Source organism: Molothrus ater, chromosome 1 (genome assembly GCF_012460135.2).
Source record: "Molothrus ater isolate BHLD 08-10-18 breed brown headed cowbird chromosome 1, BPBGC_Mater_1.1, whole genome shotgun sequence".
Taxonomy (NCBI): domain Eukaryota; kingdom Metazoa; phylum Chordata; class Aves; order Passeriformes; family Icteridae; genus Molothrus; species Molothrus ater.
In genome coordinates this window covers 110,823,526-110,842,336 of record NC_050478.2, presented here as the reverse complement: position 1 = coordinate 110,842,336, position 18,811 = coordinate 110,823,526, and the positions used below count along the sequence as shown (strand labels likewise).

General features: G+C 41.4%; 1 protein-coding gene across 15 annotated transcripts in view; it reads right to left on the bottom strand.

The window, feature by feature from the left end:
- Positions 1–18,811, bottom strand: part of DTNA (dystrobrevin alpha) — a 223,983-nt gene that overhangs the window by 12,331 nt on the left and 192,841 nt on the right. For 8 of the 15 annotated variants that reach the window (XM_054517651.1, XM_054517660.1, XM_054517664.1 and 5 more), the window contains 8 exons: positions 18,080–18,167; positions 15,523–15,623; positions 14,036–14,149; positions 10,679–10,775; positions 5,259–5,418; positions 2,386–2,475; positions 1,707–1,875; positions 853–985 (listed from right to left, as the gene is read on the bottom strand). In XM_054517651.1, coding sequence (XP_054373626.1) covers positions 853–985; positions 1,707–1,875; positions 2,386–2,475; positions 5,259–5,418; positions 10,679–10,775; positions 14,036–14,149; positions 15,523–15,623; positions 18,080–18,167 — 952 coding nt within the window. Of the gene's footprint in view, positions 1–852; positions 986–1,706; positions 1,876–2,385; positions 2,476–5,258; positions 5,419–9,096; positions 9,402–10,678; positions 10,776–14,035; positions 14,150–15,522; positions 15,624–18,079; positions 18,168–18,811 lie in introns of those variants that run through there. The other 7 variants (XM_054517646.1, XM_036378932.2, XM_036378937.2 and 4 more) reach the window with 5 other exon arrangements.

The window sequence follows — 18,811 nt, the reverse complement described above, 5'->3', positions numbered from 1 at the left end:
CGATTGCCATGTGGAAACAAAGTTATTTTTGCTTGTTTCAGCTCTGCTCCCAAATAACTGAACTAGGTTTTCCCTCCTATTGACACTACTTCTAACTTTATAAGAAGTAATGTATTTTAAATTCAGACATTCCAAGTCAGAATAACTGAAAACATGGCAATAATCTGCAACACCAGGTAGAAGTGGAGACCATGATGCAAATATGGGCATCTACAGAATTCCACCTCTCCCTGGCATATTTGCTTTGCTCAGATTCCTAAACAAATGCCCTTTGAGAGCTTCCTCAGGGAGGTGTTTAATAACAAATCCCCAGGCTTCTCTGCACCAGATGCTTGTTGAATACTTGGTTCTCTGTTCCAGACCCTTTTCTGTACTTCCAGATTCTGACAATGACAGTAACACAGACTGCACCTGAGCTTAAGGTCACACTGGAGAAACCCTTATGAATGTTTCTTCTTTTGGAGAAAAAAAAAAAAAAAAAAAAAAAAAAAAAGAAAATGGCAGGACACCCTGACACCACCATCCAGCACCTATGGTAGTGGGGAATAAGCTCTAAGTGACTTGGTAGGCATGGGCAGAGAACAAGCTCAGAGGCAGTTCTGTCCCACCTGGTTCCCTCGTACCCTTATGGATCAATGCTGCTTCAGGTGTGGTCTTCTTGGATATGCACAAAGGCTGGATGCTTGTGTGTCTGTGTAAGGCTGAGAGCAGCTTTTGGAATGTGGCTGCTCTGGTAACCCAGAAGAGATCACACTCCAGAGCCCAGGGCTGGTTAGATGGCCCTGGGCACTTGAGGGCCATCATCCTTTCTCACTTATGGAGAAACAGGGGCAGTTGGTGTCCTTCTCCCACCTGGTACGCCTCATCCTGCAGCTTCTGCTTCAGGTACTCCTCCATTTTCAGTTCATTCTCCAGCTGGCGGACAGAGTCATTCTCATAATTTTCATCATCTGCTCTGACATAGGGGTCTCCATCTTCTGTAACCCTAAAGACAATTATTAATAAATAGCCTCCTGAGATGAATGACATTCAGAGTCAATAAAACTTCCCTTTATTATAATCTATGAGGACTGTGGGATACTTTTAGGCTAACCACATGCTCCACTAGTTAGTATTTTCCTGGCAGTGGAGAACACTTCTGTTATTTCCCTCTCTCATGAAGTACACCAAAGGGCATATTCTGCTGAAGGCACTCCCCTAAGGAAATGAGTAACAGAAGTTCTCAATAACTTCATACAAAGAGGCTGAACTAAAAATAACTAGAAAGATGCCTATTGTCTCTGAAAGGAAGGATCAGGTTGTAAAAATCAATGTTTGTTCATTAATTGAGTAGGTCAATGAAAAGCATTCTGTCTTTTCCATTTACACATTTCTCCTTTTCCAGTGAGCCCCAAGAGGTCCCTCAGTCTGGATAAATAGGGAATAGGACTGCAGGGCACGTTTGGGAAAACAGCTGTCCCACAGCCTCCATGCTGTTTGAGTGTTCCAGGCTGGATGTGAGACAGCTCACTCCTGAGGGAGTCCCAAGTTCCAGGCTTTATTGTTTACAAAGCCCACTACTATGTAACCATGAGGCAGTCCTCACTTGGATTTGTGCCTTTCTTTTTTTTACCCAAATAACTGAGAGGGAGAGGAAATCCTGTGTGCTGCACAGTTTTCAGAGGAGGAAGGATGAGATCAGGAGAAGGTGTAGGGCAGGTACCCACATGTCACTGCGGATGGAGCCGGTGGCAGCAGCGCTGTGGATGTATCCCGGCTTCCGGGCGTGGATCTGTGCCAGGAAAGCCTTCTCAGACGTTGGGGATGGAACCAGATCATCAAAATGGGTCCGGCCAAACTCAGAATCCACGTTGCTCTCTGTCTCACTGCCCACTTCTGTGAAGCAAAAAGTCCCATTTAACTTCCACAAAAGTACACTTGCCTATTTCTTTAAGCATTTCTTTGCCTTTCCAATTAGGAATGCCACCTCCTCGTAGCAATTAAAAGCATATTATTCCACTTATATTGGCAAAACTTACAGTTTTCTTCTTGTGGTAGGACCAAATACTGAAACTTCTGCTTATCTCAGTTATTAGGTAGGATATTTTAATGGTAATGCTACAGACTGCATTTTACAACAGGTCCTATATGATCTATGCTAAATCTAATTTCTAAAGAGTGAAATCTCATTCCATGTGGAATCACAGACAAATTTTTAACTGTATCCGCTTGCACCTCTACATCCATGGCTTTGAGAACTGCTGAGTTCCAGAAGCTGTAACTTAGGGATTTTTTAAACAAAAGCATAAAAAGCTTTGAAGATACGTATCTTCCTACCTCCCACGTTTTTCATACAAATGTGAAATGTCACTGTGACAACTATTCCCCCTTGCATGCCTCACTCACCAGAATTTAGTTCTTTTACCAAAGAAGACATGGTGTTGGTGATTGAATCTGCTGCCACCAGCAAATCATTTCTTAAGTTTCGTCTTGCACCTGAAGCAAGGGATGGACAAAGCACAAGTTACCATCATTCACATGACATATGTTTTACTGTTGAAAGCAGTTGTGACCCCTCTGAAAGCTGGCATTGTGATAATTCAGGGTATCAAAGTCCTTGTGAAGGGCACGTGCAGAAGAGTTCTCTGCAGAATGGCCTCATTTACTTATGCTGTATGCAAAAGCAGAAGCCTATCCTCATGCTTCATTTAATCACAATGCCAGATATGTGGAGATTATTCATTGCCATCAAGCTTGCATTTGTGTGGTGACACCAGCAGACCAGGCCTGGAAGATTAAATCCAGCGTGAACTCATTTACAGTGCCTGTGGGGGAGGAGGGAAGAAATGAAGTGTTTTCTCCAAGTTCCCACAGCTCAGTTTAATGACACCATTATTGCCAGATATTTGCCAGATAATTATGGCAAATGTTGAAGAAACACACTTGACCTCATCCCTATATGGATTTCTCTTCTCTGCTCCCTCTCAGCCTCTCCTGTAGCTCAAGGACATTCTTGTATAGTCTATAATTTACTGTCTCTCTCTCTCTCTCCCTCTCCCCAGCCCCCCTTGTTTGTTTGTTTTTTTTAATAAAGGGAAGCACTACTGCTTCCATAAACAGCCCCAGGCTGCTTTTAAACTCTTTCTAATAATGCATCCAGAAGTGTTTCCCTGCTGAACCTGGCAATATTCCCTTAACCATCAATCATGAGAGATTCTTGGGAGCTGCATGGCATACTCCTTCCTTAGGAGGGGTCTGTGGGTAACATGTGCTTAACTCCCTCAAATCCCAAACACAGATACTATTGTTGAATAGCTGAATAATCAATATATTCCACAGAATCACTAGTCTTCCAAATGGAACTATTTACAGGAATTGGCTACTGTAGATTTTTTAAAACTTGTGAATGCAAACCAATACATTTAAAAAAGTTTCTCAAATCCTGAAGAGGTTTTTTTCTTTAATGTATCCATTAGCAAATAGTTACTGGAATGTAAATTATAGTAGTTAAACTCTCTCTTACACACACAGACAACCACTCTCTCTCTAAAGTCTTCCAAATTTGTGCCTCTGAACTACTGCAAATGCTGTGAAAGAGAAATGGAAAAAATGAAGAGAAAAGGTCCTTTAACCATGGCTTGTCTGCATTATGTGTATATAGGCAGATCTCTCTTGGTGCAGCAGAGAATGGAGCCGTAACACCTCAGTCCAAGCCCCCTCACAAAGTCATATGTCAAGATGTGACAGAATGCTGGCTTCAAGTTCTTTGGCTTTGACCTTCCTATCTAGAGCTTGCAGTAAATAATGACACAAACCTAGGTATTTATCAAATGCAGCAACTTTAAAATGTGATCAAGTAACTTCTTATATTGCTTTTGATCTTGAACAGAACACGTTTTTACACTTAAAATGCATTTGCCTGAGGCAGACTTAGCATTGTTTATGGATATTTTATTGTGGCCACTATATTATTTATCTTACTCCTAACTCTAGAAGAAGCTGTCCCATAACATCATAGGAACTAGGGGCCCATATTTTTGCCTGTCTTGATTTTTCTCACAGCACAAAAAAAGGAAAACATATTGCCTGTTTTCTTTTGCCACAGAAAATGAGACTGGCAGCAACCCGTTAGTTGGGACCAGGAATTATGCCTATGTTCAATACTTGAATTGACCAGTGCTTTAGGAGAAAGTTCTTGATTGCATTAAAGATTCAACCTTGTCCAAAAATACACACAAAGACACAATTCACAGGAAAATCAAGGGGAAGGGTGCATGAGAGGGCTGAACTGGGTTCCTGGGAAGAAGTGTGCTTCCACTGTGGCAGAGGAACTTCTGAGCTTACATTTAAACTTATATTTAATGTGTGCTGGGTAAAGAGGGAAAAAACTTATTTGGATCATAGAAATGCAATGATGCAAATATTTTAGAGAGAGCAGATTAAAAAATTAGAAGTATTTCTTCATTTAGATAACACAGACTACTTACTCTCTGTTATTCAATATAATAATTTAATTTATGGCCTTAGAAATTCAAAACAGTTTAAAATTTATTCTTACTTGAAAAAAGAGTGGGAAGGTGATGACAGTTTTCTGGAAATGCAAGGAAAGGGTTCACCTAGACTTTCAGACTTGATTCCTGTCTAGTCTACCTGGACTCTTCTCAGGCCCAAAGCAAAAAGACAAGGGACAACAGTCACAAGTTGCATCCAGGGATGTTCCAACCAGATAGAAGGACAAGGAATTTACACAATAAGGATGGTGAAACACTGCAACAGAGAAAATGAGTGACAGGATCCACCCAGAACTCAGCTGGTAATGTCCTGAATGGTTTGATCTCACTTTGAAGCCCTCTATCTTGGGGCAGAAGGACACAGTGACTTACAAAAGCCCTTTCCACCTGAACTAATTCTATGCTTGTATCATTTACTTCTAGCAAAGTCTTTATTTAAAACACACTGACAATGCCTGCTGAGGTCAATAGCAATTTTTCTGGTTAACAGAGCAGTGATAAGAAGGAATCAAAATTCTTTCTTACCCCAAGCTTCATTAATTGCCATCATTGTCCAGTTTCTGCCTACCTGCTTGCTTTGACACCTTGCTTTGCTGGCTGACAAAGTTGATTTTCAAAAGCAAAATGCAGTTGTCACAGACATTTTTTGTTTTGTTTGGTTTCATTGCATGCAACTCAGCAGCTCGAGTACATTAAGTCAGTGAAACCACAAGAAATAATGATTCTTCAGTCTGCAGGTGCCTCAGACAAGCTGTTAATGACACTTACTTTGTGCAAAGGCTTCCTGCACATCTCCTCCCACCCCGGTCAGAGAGTCCTGAGGCGCGTGGGTCGGGGTGGAGCAGGCAGAGGCAGACCGGATGGGCATGGGGATGGGCCGGCTGATGGTGTGGCTGGGCGAGGAGCGTGGGGAGCCCGCCCCCTGCGTCTGCAAAACAACCAGGGTGTTAAACAGGGGCTTTGCAAGAGCCTGCCTGCTCTCCTGGCCACCCACCCCTCAGCTTAAAGGCATCATGCTGCTCGTAGATCAGTTGGGTAATGTTAATTTTGCTAGAAGAAGTAAACCAAAGTCAGTTGTTAGTTGACAGCGAGGCTTCTGTGTAGAGAAACAGTAAGTAGGAAAATATGAGTCAAGATCTGACTTCCTCCAAGCATGGGAAAATGTCAGGCAGCTAAATTAAAAAAAAATCCAAGTTAATAAAGACCACACTACAGAGCTCTCTGCCCTCTCCCCTCTCACTCCCCCAGTTCACATGCATGTCTGCTAAACTGTAAGCCATTCTGGCTGGGAGAAGGGGAAAGCTGCTGGCACCAGCCTGGGCAAGGGACTGGAGCAGCCCCGTTCAGCAGAGCCCTGCCAGGAGAGCTGAGCTCAGCCCTGCCCTTTGCCTGCAGGACAAGTTCATGGTACATGCAACCTCCCAGTCACATAAAGTCTGACACTCTCAATAAATAACACACATTTCTGCTTTTTATTTGGAGCTCGAGAACTATTTAAGCCACTATTAAATTATCTGCTCCACATACTCAGACACTCCCAAAACACTGTGGGGATAGGGCAATATAAATCCCTGCCATGGGTTCAGCTGCTGGAAGTGAAAATGCTTTAACACCAGTCATATAAATGTCATGCTGTTAGCACCTCACAGTTAGGATCACTTAGCTGAAATTCAAGCAGACTTAAAAAAAATTGCAATTTTTACTAATGCAGCTAGGTGAATGATATCAAGAGACACAGCTCTCTTCTCACCCTCTGTTTCAAAGTCCTGGGAATGTAGAATCCATGTAAGAAAAAAGGAATGCTGGAACCCACACCTAACTGCACATAGCTTTTGAAACCCAGTGTTTAGCAGATGCCAAGGATGGAGGTGGCTTGAGTGCTTTTAAAGGGGAACTGCAACACAAGCTCCTGGTTGTTTTCAGTCAAAAGTGACTGGAGAGGTGGTGTTTCCCTTATCTTGGCTTTATTTTAAAAACACAGGAGGATTTCTTAACTCTTCCCATGGCATTTATTTTGACTCTGGTATTGATTGCCACTGCAACTCTGATTATGTTTGGCAAATATGTTCTAAGAAAGACAAGAGCAGGCCATTACAGGTTGAGTGCAGCACTGTCCTTGAGACTTTTATAAATTCTTGACCTGGACCATAAATAATGTATCAGAATACTAAGCTATTTGTTCTTTTATCCTATCACCCCTTCCTAAGAGACATTATCACCTGAAAGCCATCAAGGGTAAATTAGTTTTATGAGAAAAAAAGCACATTACTGATGGAAGAATGGAGGATTTAATACTTATAATTTCTTTAATTATTGGTTTTGGAACATTTACATGATGGATGGAAAACACAAATTGAATATATTAAGGCCAGATGCTCTCCTATTTCTAGAATCATCTATACCAGCTCCAGCAGAAATGGAGATATTTAGTCCTCCAGAAGAAGGGCCCAGAGCAACTTGGAGATGCTCCAAGGTCCCTGTTAGCCATAACCCCTGCACATCAGGCAGGTACCCAGGACCTACAGCTTTATTCTTTCATGCCCTGATGGAGCACACTTCATCCTCACTGAAACACATCTGTGGATGAAGTTTTGGTTCTCAGCTCTCTGAAAGACAAGTGCCCTTTTTCCCTTGCCTTTTTCCTTAGCTCCCTTCTGCCTTTGATCTCTGTTCTGGGAACACCAACAACAGTGGGAACTTTCAGAGAAAGATGAGGAAAAAAATGGACAAAATTTGCTTCCTGCCATCAAGTCATATTCAGGAATGAACTTCAGAATAGGCATTTTATTTACTAAAAATAACAGATGCCTGCCAGTACTTCTGGGCTGGAATTTTCCCTTAAGAGATGTGGAAACTGCTGCACACCCAGTGCTTACCCTCTGTCTGCTCTGCAGCTATGACTGAGATCTTATGTTTATGATAAAAACAAAATGTTTGGGAAGCACAGGAAGATGAAGCATTTGGAGTTCCTTGTCCAGGATAAAACTCCTCACTTTTTATACTATTTGGGCAGTATGAGATGGAACTGATGAAGAGCAAGTTAAAATAGGATATTAGGGAATGCCTGATTTCAGAGAGGTGAAAACTCAATCTATTTCACTCATTTAGATCCACCTCAGCCCAGGTTTGTGGCAATGAAGTGGTATTAAGATTGGATTCCTGCTTAGTGGTTATCAGGAGAATTGTGGTTTTCAAAGGCTGGACCTAATGGTCTGAAATCTGCTATGACAGCCAGTCTTAACTTCTTGGTAAGGTCAGCAGAGAAGACAAGCCCTGAATTGCTCTCAAACCTTGACAGCTCTACCAGCTAAGGATTAAAGCATGCTGAAAGGGGAGCTACCACAGCCACTGTGGATATTTGGATGGCTTCAGCTTTTGTGTAGTACTTGGTTGCAGCTATCAGTGTTCTCATGCCTCCCAGGAAAATTTTCAGGTATTTTATTTAATTCACCATCTCTAGTCAAATTGCTACAGCTTTTTAGTTAACTCTTGCTAGACAGGAAAATTTCCCCACTATCAAGTGTCATGCAAGTTAGCATAAAACGCTTGAAATGAAAACTGGCTTTACAGGAGTTTTAGCCCATTGCTCCCTCTGCTGGGACTGAACTGGGATGACATATGAGGAAATCACACAGCCTCATCAAACGACAGGGATGTGAAGAACTCATTATCCTTTCAGAAGGAAGGGCAATGGAGAAATAGATAATTCATAAGCATTAGATGAATTGCCAGGCTGCTCATTCCAATTGAATTCCTCCAGAAATTAATTTAATCCTGTTTCTCTCAACAGATCATGAAATGGCATAGCATAATGGGGATCATTAAATGGAAATGGTGAGAGTAATTCTTTAGCATCATCACCTGGTATTCAGTGAGGCTATTACTCTTGGAAAAAAAAAAAGCCATAAAAATACCTCATAGCAGCCTGAAAATGTGCTTTCACTTACACTGTCCAGTGAACATTTTATATGATAAGGTAACTCCTGTCACACTGGAAGCTTCTCTTTTGTGAACAGATCTTCAGAATCAAAAAAGACAGCCCTTACACAGAGGTAGTATTTGGGGCAGATTTATTTTTTTGAGTGCAACTCTACAAAAATTAGGCAAATGTTGGTTTTATGAAGGTGAGCATTACCTACAAACTCTGGATGCTGTATCACAGACAGAACAGATCAGACTTGTGACTGCACTTCTGCTGATGAAAGTAGGAGGAAGTGCATTTTGTTAAAATGAAACACTTTTATTGAACTCATAAATCAGACTGCTATCTGAGAAGTGCCTTTTTTTTAAAGACTAATATATTTCTAAGATCCATTACAATACTGAAAAGCTCAGAAACAATTAAATCTTATAAAATTTACTATTATTAATCTAAATACTTCCTCTTTTTATCTAGGTTGCAGGAAACATTTATTTCCCTGAAGACTCATAGGACTGTTAGCATCAAGGCCAACTTTTAGAGATGTGCACACTATGCCCTGACTTTTTGGATAAAATGAGGTTTCAAACTTTGTACTCTTGTCTAATTTAAGCTCAGTTATGCTTTTCTTGAAAGTACAAAGTTTGTCATGACATTTTCAAAATGTTATCTATTGAATTCATATTCTAGATTGGTTTCACTACATTTGAGGTGTGGTTTTTATAGCTTACATGTTTTAATTTAGAGGAGTGAGGAAAAGATTCCTTGTAGCCATGACTCACTTTCTAGAGCACTAAGATGGTTCATTGTGAAAATTGCTCCAAGACAATAATGTGGGAAAGAACTGCAAAATATTAATTTTGGTCAAAAGAAGACACACACACACTTCTCAAGCAAAAGAAGGAACACAAACCACAGGAACACAATCACATCTAGGAGTTAGTGAGGCATCCAAAGAGAAGGAAACTTGCTACCTGTTTCAATTCTTCTTCCTAAAGAAAAAGAGGATCAGCACATGAGATGAGCCAGGATGTAAGTGAAGAACAAAAAGCCAACCCTGGAGTACAGGGTTAAAGGTGCAATCAAGATAGTTGAAGATATGAGACCAGGTTATGTCCCACCTCTGCACACTTTGAAACAGCAGAACAGTGCAAAGTGTGCAGAAAGCTGCTGTCATTTCCTGCCCCAAATTTTCTTTGTCCAGCTAGTGACTAACAGCAGGCATCCTTCACTGCTGCTTGTGGCACTGCAGCATTTCATGGGTAGAACAAAAAGTATCCTGCCTAGTTCCAGCTCCCCAAAATCTGCTGGCTCTTCAGTGGGCCCTGCTGCTGAGGTGCCACCAAGTCGTGCATTGTGTCTGAGGAGGGGCAAGTGACAAAAAGTGACAAACTCATCCTTTGATGCAAATGGATCTGTGGATGCATGGTGCATCTAAATGGATGCATGTTGCTAAATGTATTTCAGTGAAATTCCTTCTGCTCTTATCTGAGCCATATTTGACCCAAGTTGCACTGAATTTCCATGAACTCATTTGAGCTGCCACAGCCAACAAGTAAAGAGTCTCCTGTCATACTCAGAGAGCTTTGTTCCAACGTGAATTTTTGGCATCATCTGTCCTGAAGTACATCAGGTAAAATAAGGCTGCAAATAAAAACACTTATTCCATCTTACTGTGGATGGCCTGTGTTTAAAAAAGCACTTGTTTTTTGGTATCTTTGTTCTTAACTGAGATGCTAGTTGAGACATGTTCATCTCTTTAACAAGGGCCTACTTCTATATCCCTGAAAATGAAACAAGTGTAGGGAAAGCACCTCTGAGCTGAGAGAGGTAGATGTGGCTCTTAAATTACTCATCTGACAAAACCAGCAACTGAATGAATTGAAGAAACTTTAACTTAAGTGCAAAGTTAAAGGCCTAATGACTCTACACTGTCAGCTGCAGTGAATAATAGTGTACAGTACTGAGGTTTTTTCCTTGCAGTTAATAGTTAACTTGTTTTATGTGTCAGTTTCTTTTCTTTTTCTCACTCCTTTTAGCAGCAGGTGAAAATGATGATGCAGTACTGCTACAGGAATGACATCACCTGAACATCATCTGAAACCCTCGAATTAAAAGACCAAGGCAAAACATAAAAAGGGAGGGAGACACAGTCTCACAGTGGGTAGAAACAGTCAGGTTCTGCAGAATTCTGTGGTTACATAGTCCTCCCTCTCCTTTCTCACTTCACTTTGTATTTTCCTTGGCAGTACTAGGTGCAGCTGCTTACCTTCAGCAGTTTCATGAGGCCTTCTAGCTGAACCATCAGCTCCCTTCGGCTTTCCTGGAGAGCAGACATCCTCTGTTCCAGCTCATCCTTCCGCTGCCTGAGAAACAAGGAGACCTGATCAGGGCTTACCCCTCACAGCAGCAGCAGCTTTTAACTGCATCATTCTGCCAGCCCTACTATGGACAGATGCCTACAGACCACAGGCAAGCAAACACACAGTATGAACTCAGCACAGGGCTTAGAAATGTGGCTCCATGAAGGCTAAGGAGCTCCCTCTCACTGGGATCCTCATAGGACTGAATAGTGATTAGGGAAAAGACAGACACTGACACAGACCCTTCTTCAAAGAACAAATGAGGTTCAAACAAGCTTGTGTTATAGTCCCTTGTGCAAATGCCTGGCAATTTTAGCTTTGGAACTCTCTAGTCAATAACCTCACTAGCTGTCAGGAGAAATTAAAGCCATGCCCTGAAGGACAGGAAATTACAGCAGGGGCACTGAACACAGTGAGATATGAGAGATGCTAAGAGAGTTCAGAAATTCAGACAAAAACCCACAGTAATCTGCATTTGTTTCTATTTTTTTCCCTGAAAACAAGAGGAAGCCTATCACATAGTACAGATATAACTGCTTGAAGTTAGCTCTTTGCACTCAGAGTCCAGTGCTGGCTGTGTGACAGTGAATACTGAGCCACTCCAAGTGTGACAGTCCCTCTGTGCCCCCATAAATCTGAACTTGAGCTTTGATTCTGCACAGCTCCACTACACAGGATGGTGGAACAGCACTTGCATACATTAAACTACTAAATTTTGGGAGGTCTCCACCTAAAAACAAAATAAAATTGTTGCCTCCTGGAAGTTATTATATAATGAACATTATATCATACATACAATTAACTACTGAAAAAGATGCATATATTTTATATTCTACTGCATTGCAAGTAACATACAAACACTATGTTGCTAGCCTTGTACAACCTACAAAATATGACAATTTAATCCTAAATGGAAGAGCACTGGAACCAATGAGACTTAAGTAGATTTCCTGTATTTAGGGCAATATGAAACCCTGATTTTGAGCCTTCACTGTAAGTGAGCAAGTACAGATACAGACAACATTGATTTCTACAGGACTGCTCGTGTGTGCTATCCCTCACCTTTATAATAGGATCATATAGTAACACTGCCAGGTTGCATTTACTCTTCTGAAGGATTGATCTATTTCCTGCTACAAAATGCCTGGTTGGCTTTTCTTTTCCAGACAGGTAATGGCTGGAAATGCTATGAACTGTACAAAGGCAGCAGAGTTTATTATTTAACCAAAATAAGGTCCGTGTAAGTCAAAGTGGCAGGTCCTAGTACAGAGCTCTGCTGGTTTTAGATTCATTCCACAGGGAGAGAGGAGCTAAGCAGTGTACACTGTGCAGACTGCTCCTCTGAGGGGTTTCTCCTGCTGTACTCCAGAGCAAATTCTTTGAAGTAAGGGGTTTTCCAACCTGTCTCCAAGACAGTACTGGTAATGTGAAGAATGCTGTGTTCAGGACCTCATTTCAGTGAGTGACACACTACAGCAGCTTGTGAAAGCTGGTGGGACAGGTACCCACAATATGGTTTACAGATTCCAGCATTTCTTAATACAACGTGAACTAAATTGCTCTACAGCCCCTAAGTGCTTCAAGCCTGAAAAATCAGCAGGATAACAGACATAAATCAGGGCTGCTACCCTGAGTCCTGCTGTTTTACACATAAGAACAGCCTTGTGCCATCTTAAGTGTCTAGGAATTTGAGGTGGTGTCAAAATTCCCCAGTAAATCCAAAGTCAAGACTTTTGCCTTTCAAATGGTGAATATTTCAGAAGGAATGCAAAGTAGTTCAGACCCAGAGATTAAAAGTTATTTTCTGATTCTCATACTGCATATTAAATCAGGGAAGGTAGAGGTGAGGAATTCAGTATCAGTGCCCTAGGGACATTGCATATCAAGAAATTAAAATAAGGGTATTATGCTTTAATATGTGTATCAAAATTGAAAAGAGGGAAAAGCTAAGTAGTCAGCCTGCTAACACTACACCATCATTCCTTTTTTTTAAAGTGTAATGAATTTTACTAGTCAACTATATAAAAAGCTGATTTCCTAAACCTGCTGAAAATGGACTTCCAGTTTGACGGACAAGAGTTACATTATTGGTATATTTTACAGTGTACACATTTTCATGGCAGTCAGTGTTATATGCCTCACACAATGTCACTTGCCTGTAGATCTCCAGAAGTAATTACACATTAAAATCCCTCATAGAAATGAAGAAGCTAATTTGTATTTAGATTGGAAAGCCAAAGTAATGATTTGTGAATCAGAAAAATATTTTTGTGTGGAAAATTCCATAATAAAACTATCAAGTATTTGTAAAGAAAAAAATTTAGCACAGTTTCTGATAGTAAATTCTTTGGAGATGCATCAGACCACTAAAATATTAGTTGTGTGAGGAGTGGCTAAATGGCAAAAAAATGTTCATTAGTCAGGGGGCAGAGCAATCTTGCATTGTTTCACTGGAAAGAAAGTGCTTACACTCTCTTCTCTATTCACATAGAGCATTTTGAATAGTTCTAATTGGATTCTCTGTTTGGCTCTCACAATGTGAACTTCAGGACTTCCAGGGAGCCTATGGATCTGGGCCAATGACAATTGCACTTCTTCAATGTGATATACATGGAAATTACTAAATCCATGTAGAGTATTGTAACTAACATGCAGTCACATTCATATTAATGTTTTTAGCTCAGTGGGATAACTGGAGGAAGGATCCTCTAAAATCTTCAGCAGCTGCAGATGATATTACTCTTAACGCCCCCATGTGACAAGGAGGATCATTCTGCAGCCTGGTTTGGCACCATGAAGAGAGCTGACCTCTCCTTAGAGTTCAACACATGGAGGAAATTTCCAAAGATTAACATCTAATTCTGGCTGTATTTTCATGTAGTTCTCTATTTTCTTTAGCATAAACTAGAAATCTTTGTAAAGGCATTTGTTCTGAACATTTTTTCCCATATAATTAATGGCATTTGGACCAGGCTGGGGGGACCTGTTTCAAACGACCTAAGGGCCTAACTCTGAAAATCCTAATGCATATGCTTAATTTAATGTAGAGGAGTAATATGTGAGATTTCACATGCACACAGTTTAAAGCATAAGCTTAATTACTTCTAGGACAACGGGCTGCACCAAAACTGGATAAAAAATATACACTGGCTTACTTAAAAAACCCTCCAAAACCATAAGCCAGGCTTATCTTTTATTTCTTCTCTTGCTGAGAATGACTGGCTGGCCCCTGCCAAGGCCAGAGGTTTTACTCCTGAGCTTACCTCAGGAGCCGGAGCTCTGCAAGGAGAGTGGGATTTTGTTGGGCCTTCTCTGGTGTGGGCTGAGATGCTTGCTCATGTTCAAGTCGCAGCCTCTGGATCTCCTGCAGGATTTCTCTTGGGGAGGAGAATAAGCAGAAGACAATAAGTCATTAATTTTCCACAAAAGCAGCTCCCTGGACATTGCAAGAGGTGAAGAAGCATGACTGTATTTAGCTTTAAATCAGTGAAGATGTAAGTAAAATGCAAACAACTTGTTTGCAGCCAAACAAAGAAGCCCTCAGCAACAGGAGAGGGTTCTGGATATTTCCTGAATAAACTCTTAGGATTCTGCCATAAAGCGAAATCATTCTTCAAACCCCCCCCAAAAAACACAGGTAGACATAAAATAGCTCCATGCTTGACAGAACTGCTCCCTTTTAATTCTTCACCATGAACATTTCCAGCACCTTCATGAACTTAAAAAAAATTGAAGTAACCTTTCTGGACATTGTGGGGTATCAGAGAAAATATTTAGCCCTTAAAAATACTTTGAATGGAAGCAGAGATGTGAGAGCAGCTGACAATTCACAGAAAAGCACTTTAACAAGACTTGTTACAACTGGCTTGTGAGCCCTGGAGTGCTGTCAAAAGGCTAATACAAAGCTTCACAGCAGAAGGTTGAAACCTTTGTGAATTTTGTCTCTTCTTCACAATGTGCTGGAAGCAGACGGTCAGGAGGCAGCCTCGAAGTATGAAAGGCAAATCGAGACTGGAGCTGGTGGTGCTCATTACACGGTGACAGAAGGCAGTGCAGAGTTTGAAACAGGAAACCATCTGGTCTGGGCTAGCCTCTGTTTTATGGTCCAGCACTAAAAGCAGAGCTCTGCTGCCATACATTTCATGGCATCAGGCAGTCTGGTACCCAGGGCCAGGTTCTCTGCTGTTAACAAACAGGCATCACTCCTATTTTGGGCCGGCTGGCCTATTTCTCCTGGACACTCTTTCTCGGTCACATCTGCACCTCCTGTCTCATTTGATCAGCAGCCTAACTTGCTGCTAATCTTCCTGCTAACCTCTCCCAGGCAGGCTGTGTTCTGAAGAGCTTTAATCATCTTTTTCCTGAATAAAAGCAGGGGAGCATAACATTACAAGCGTGACTGATCCTTTTATCATTGCATGTTATAGTGCTACTGAGAATCCAACTGAAAGTTAATCCGGTTTTGAAACAGAATTTTTTAAAAAAACTCTTAACAAACAGCAGCTGCAAACAGTAAAGCATCCATGATTACATCATGTCATTGGACAGTACATTTCTGAAAACATGGGGTGGCTATGGATTTCATAGCCTTTATCCTATTGTATGGAGCTTTTTGTGCTCTGTTTTTATTTGTAGGGGGAAATGTATGTGCCTGTATAAGCACATTTTACAGGTGGTAAAAAATGCTAAGAAACAAACACATATGTAACATATGGGACTGAACAAAACCAGGAACTTAGTGGATCCTTACCGGTTTTTATTTTCAAGCTCTGCAATCAGCTGCCTTTGTTGCTTGTTTGCATCAATGGTGAAGGAGATATCTGATGCCCCTCTCTGCTGACTCGGCTGCTGCTGTAAAACAGAGAAGGCTGCATTGAAAGAGGAATAGCCAGCATGCACCACGAGTTCAACACAGATCTGTTCTGTGAAATCTGTTTACAGAAAGTGCAGTACCAAGCTTGCCTACACTAAAAAAAGAACATTCATGTTGTGCTCATACCAGTATGGAACCATTGCTAGTAAAAGCAGAGTAAGTGCTACAGTAAATAAGACTCAGTGTTTACCATCCTGTCAGTCACTGCTTTTTCACGCAGCTTCCTCTGAACCAATCATAAAAGGCAATGACACTGCTGCAGGCAGTTGCTGTAATGTAGCTCTTGATATTGATGCTACAGACAAGAGGGGCACACTGAAGCAAAAAGCAGTGTCTGCCTCCAGAAAGGATGGGATGTGTTTCCAGTGCAGTGATGCTTCGCTCTCTTGAAAGCACGGTTTTACTTTCAGTTTGAAAGCAGTGCTCAGTTTTCAGTCTGGCTGTGTGGCCCATTTGACCAAGTTTTCCTATCTGCTCTCATGATACTTCAGGAAATCTATTTCCCCAGTCCTTCAAGTACAGAAAAATCTTTTTTTCCACCAGTAAAATGATATGAGAATTTGTCTCTCACCAAACTAGGTAGTGCTCACTACAGCTTCATTGGACTACGCACTTTTTGCGTGTTCATCAGCAATAATCAATCACTGTTTTCCTTGCTCACACTTCTGTATTTCAGTATTGTAACAATGACAACACAGAGCAGGACATTTAGAAGTTTCACAACTATGAAAGATACCCATTTATTTCTAACTCCAACCTGAAAGAATCAGGTATTTTAAAATACCCTGCTGAGTTACTGCTGTGATATGAGGACTCATCACCACAAAAAGGCCTGTGAAGTGTAACTCTTGGAGTGTTATTTTATGTGATGCCAGGCATCCCCTCTGCCAGGAGGTGAAACCTCAAAAAGGGTGAAGATCTATTTCAATAGCCTAACAAAGGTTAGGATTGTCTGTGAGAAAAGGACAGTATGTTTCCCTCATAACCACATACTATCTTTTCTGCTATGGATACATTTTAACACATCAACTACAGGGAAGCAGAACAGTGAGCAAAGAACTGATAGACACTGGTGGATGTCATCACTCATACAGGAGGAAGCAGGATCTTTATCCTGAATGCCCACTGTTATCAATATATTTAGTTCTTAAAATCCAGAATGACTATCACCAAAGCTTTAAAAATTTCCACTGCCCCTACTGGGCATCAGTCTTTTGTTTGGAAAGATCTCCCCTTATAGAAACCTCCCTCTTCCTTCTGTCTTTTTTGTTCAAAGAGCAAAGATGGATGGCAATGAGAAATTCAGTATTTTCTTTCAAGTCAGCTCTGTTTATACTGTTTTCCCCTACATCAAGGACACATGTTATATGGAACTGATGTCAACTGATTTTTAACCAGAGACATTATTACTGGGGAATCATGTTCCCATAAAGAATTACTGTCTTTCAGGAATAAGACTGTCATCTACAGGTTGCCTTAAATTTGAAACACTGTGTCACATGTCTGGAAAGGATTGATTTGGGCTGGACTCGCAGAACAGGAGCACTCCTCTCCTCCCAGGCAGCTGCCGGTAGTGTGAAATCTCCGTGACAGCATCTGCACAGGGCAGCAGAACCATCTTCATGTGGTCTGAATGTGACTCAGTGTCTTTACACATGTGTGGTGCCCAATTTCACCCTTTCAATTGACCCCACAGTGTGAAAATCTCAGTGTGAAAATGTTTCTGGGTGCTCCCGACCTCCTGCTTTTCACTTAACCATCATTCATGGACCCTTTTTCTATCAAATGGTCTGAGATCAAAAAAAAAGTAGCTCATCTGACCTTTAATGTACCATTTAAGATTTTATATATTTTGATAAGGTTCCTGCTTCATTCTCTCTTGTTCCTGAATGCAGTTAGTGAGGTTTTAGACTGTCATCACCTTCTATCTTTGGACACAGAGAACAGAATAATCATTGCTCTGAAATGAAAATGGGAGCCAGGGCTAATGCAGGGGGTCATTACAGTCATCCTGCTGAAGAACATTCTTTAATATCCTTAGTACTTAAGGCCCTAGTGGCTGTGATATTTGAGCCAGAGAGTAAAATGGATTCACCACACCATTTTTCCAATGCAGTAAATCATTAACCTTTAACCAAAGCTAGTCCAGACAATATTTTATAGTCTTTCCTGAGTTCAAGATGTCAGACTCCTTTTGATGCAATTATTTAAATGCCACTACATTAGTATATAGATTATATGCATTAGTATGTGGATTCTTTGGATTCAATGGACTGCATAAAAGTGTTATTATTAAAGCATAACAGCCTCTGATGAAAAGAACAGGGAAAAATAATCCATTAATCATTAGACTGTCAGATGTAATTTCCCTGATCTTGCCAAGCCCCTGGAACACAACAGAAGGAAAGTACCTTCCTTTAATTAAAACACTTACTGATGAAGAAGTTTCTGCTGCCAGCCTTGCTGCGTACCTAGCGATCAGCTTGTGCTCTTCATCCAGCCGACTTGCACTGTCAAGGACGCTGCTCAGAGGGAGGGGGAAATGGGAAGAGAGGTTCATACACTGCAAAAACACCCTCAGCCTCAGCCAGCCACCACCTCACACCCCCAGGCAGAAACACCCTCTACCTCAGCCAGCCACCACCTCACACCCCCAGGCAGAAACACCCTCTGCCTCAGCCAGCCACCACCTCACACCCCCATACATCAGTCAGAGCAAAGGAGCAAACGGTCACCGAATTAGGAACAGCTGATGTTAATGGAGCAAATGGGAGAGAATTTCCCTGGAAAGATCAGCTCTAAGGGGCTGGGCAGCACCTTCCCTTAGGGAGAAAACAGCAGTGCTCTGCAGCCCACAGTAAAGGCTGTACAGGGTGCAGCTTGCAGACTACTCTGCCCAAAAAGGGTCAGGAAGTGGTTAGGACCATCCGTCCACATTACTTTGCAACTCAGCTTTGTCATGTAAGGGGGATAGAATATAAGAAAATAAAGGTAGTATAGAAAGTAATCTTACCCCTAAGGAGTTGCAGCTGAGCCAATTATTAGAGATTAGGAACAGGCCTGACTTTAACAGGCCACAGCTGTAGCCAATGAGAAGAAGAGTGCTATAAAAGAGTGGGGTGGCTGGTTAAGAGGGGAATTTGACTCAGTTGGCTACTGTGAGGAG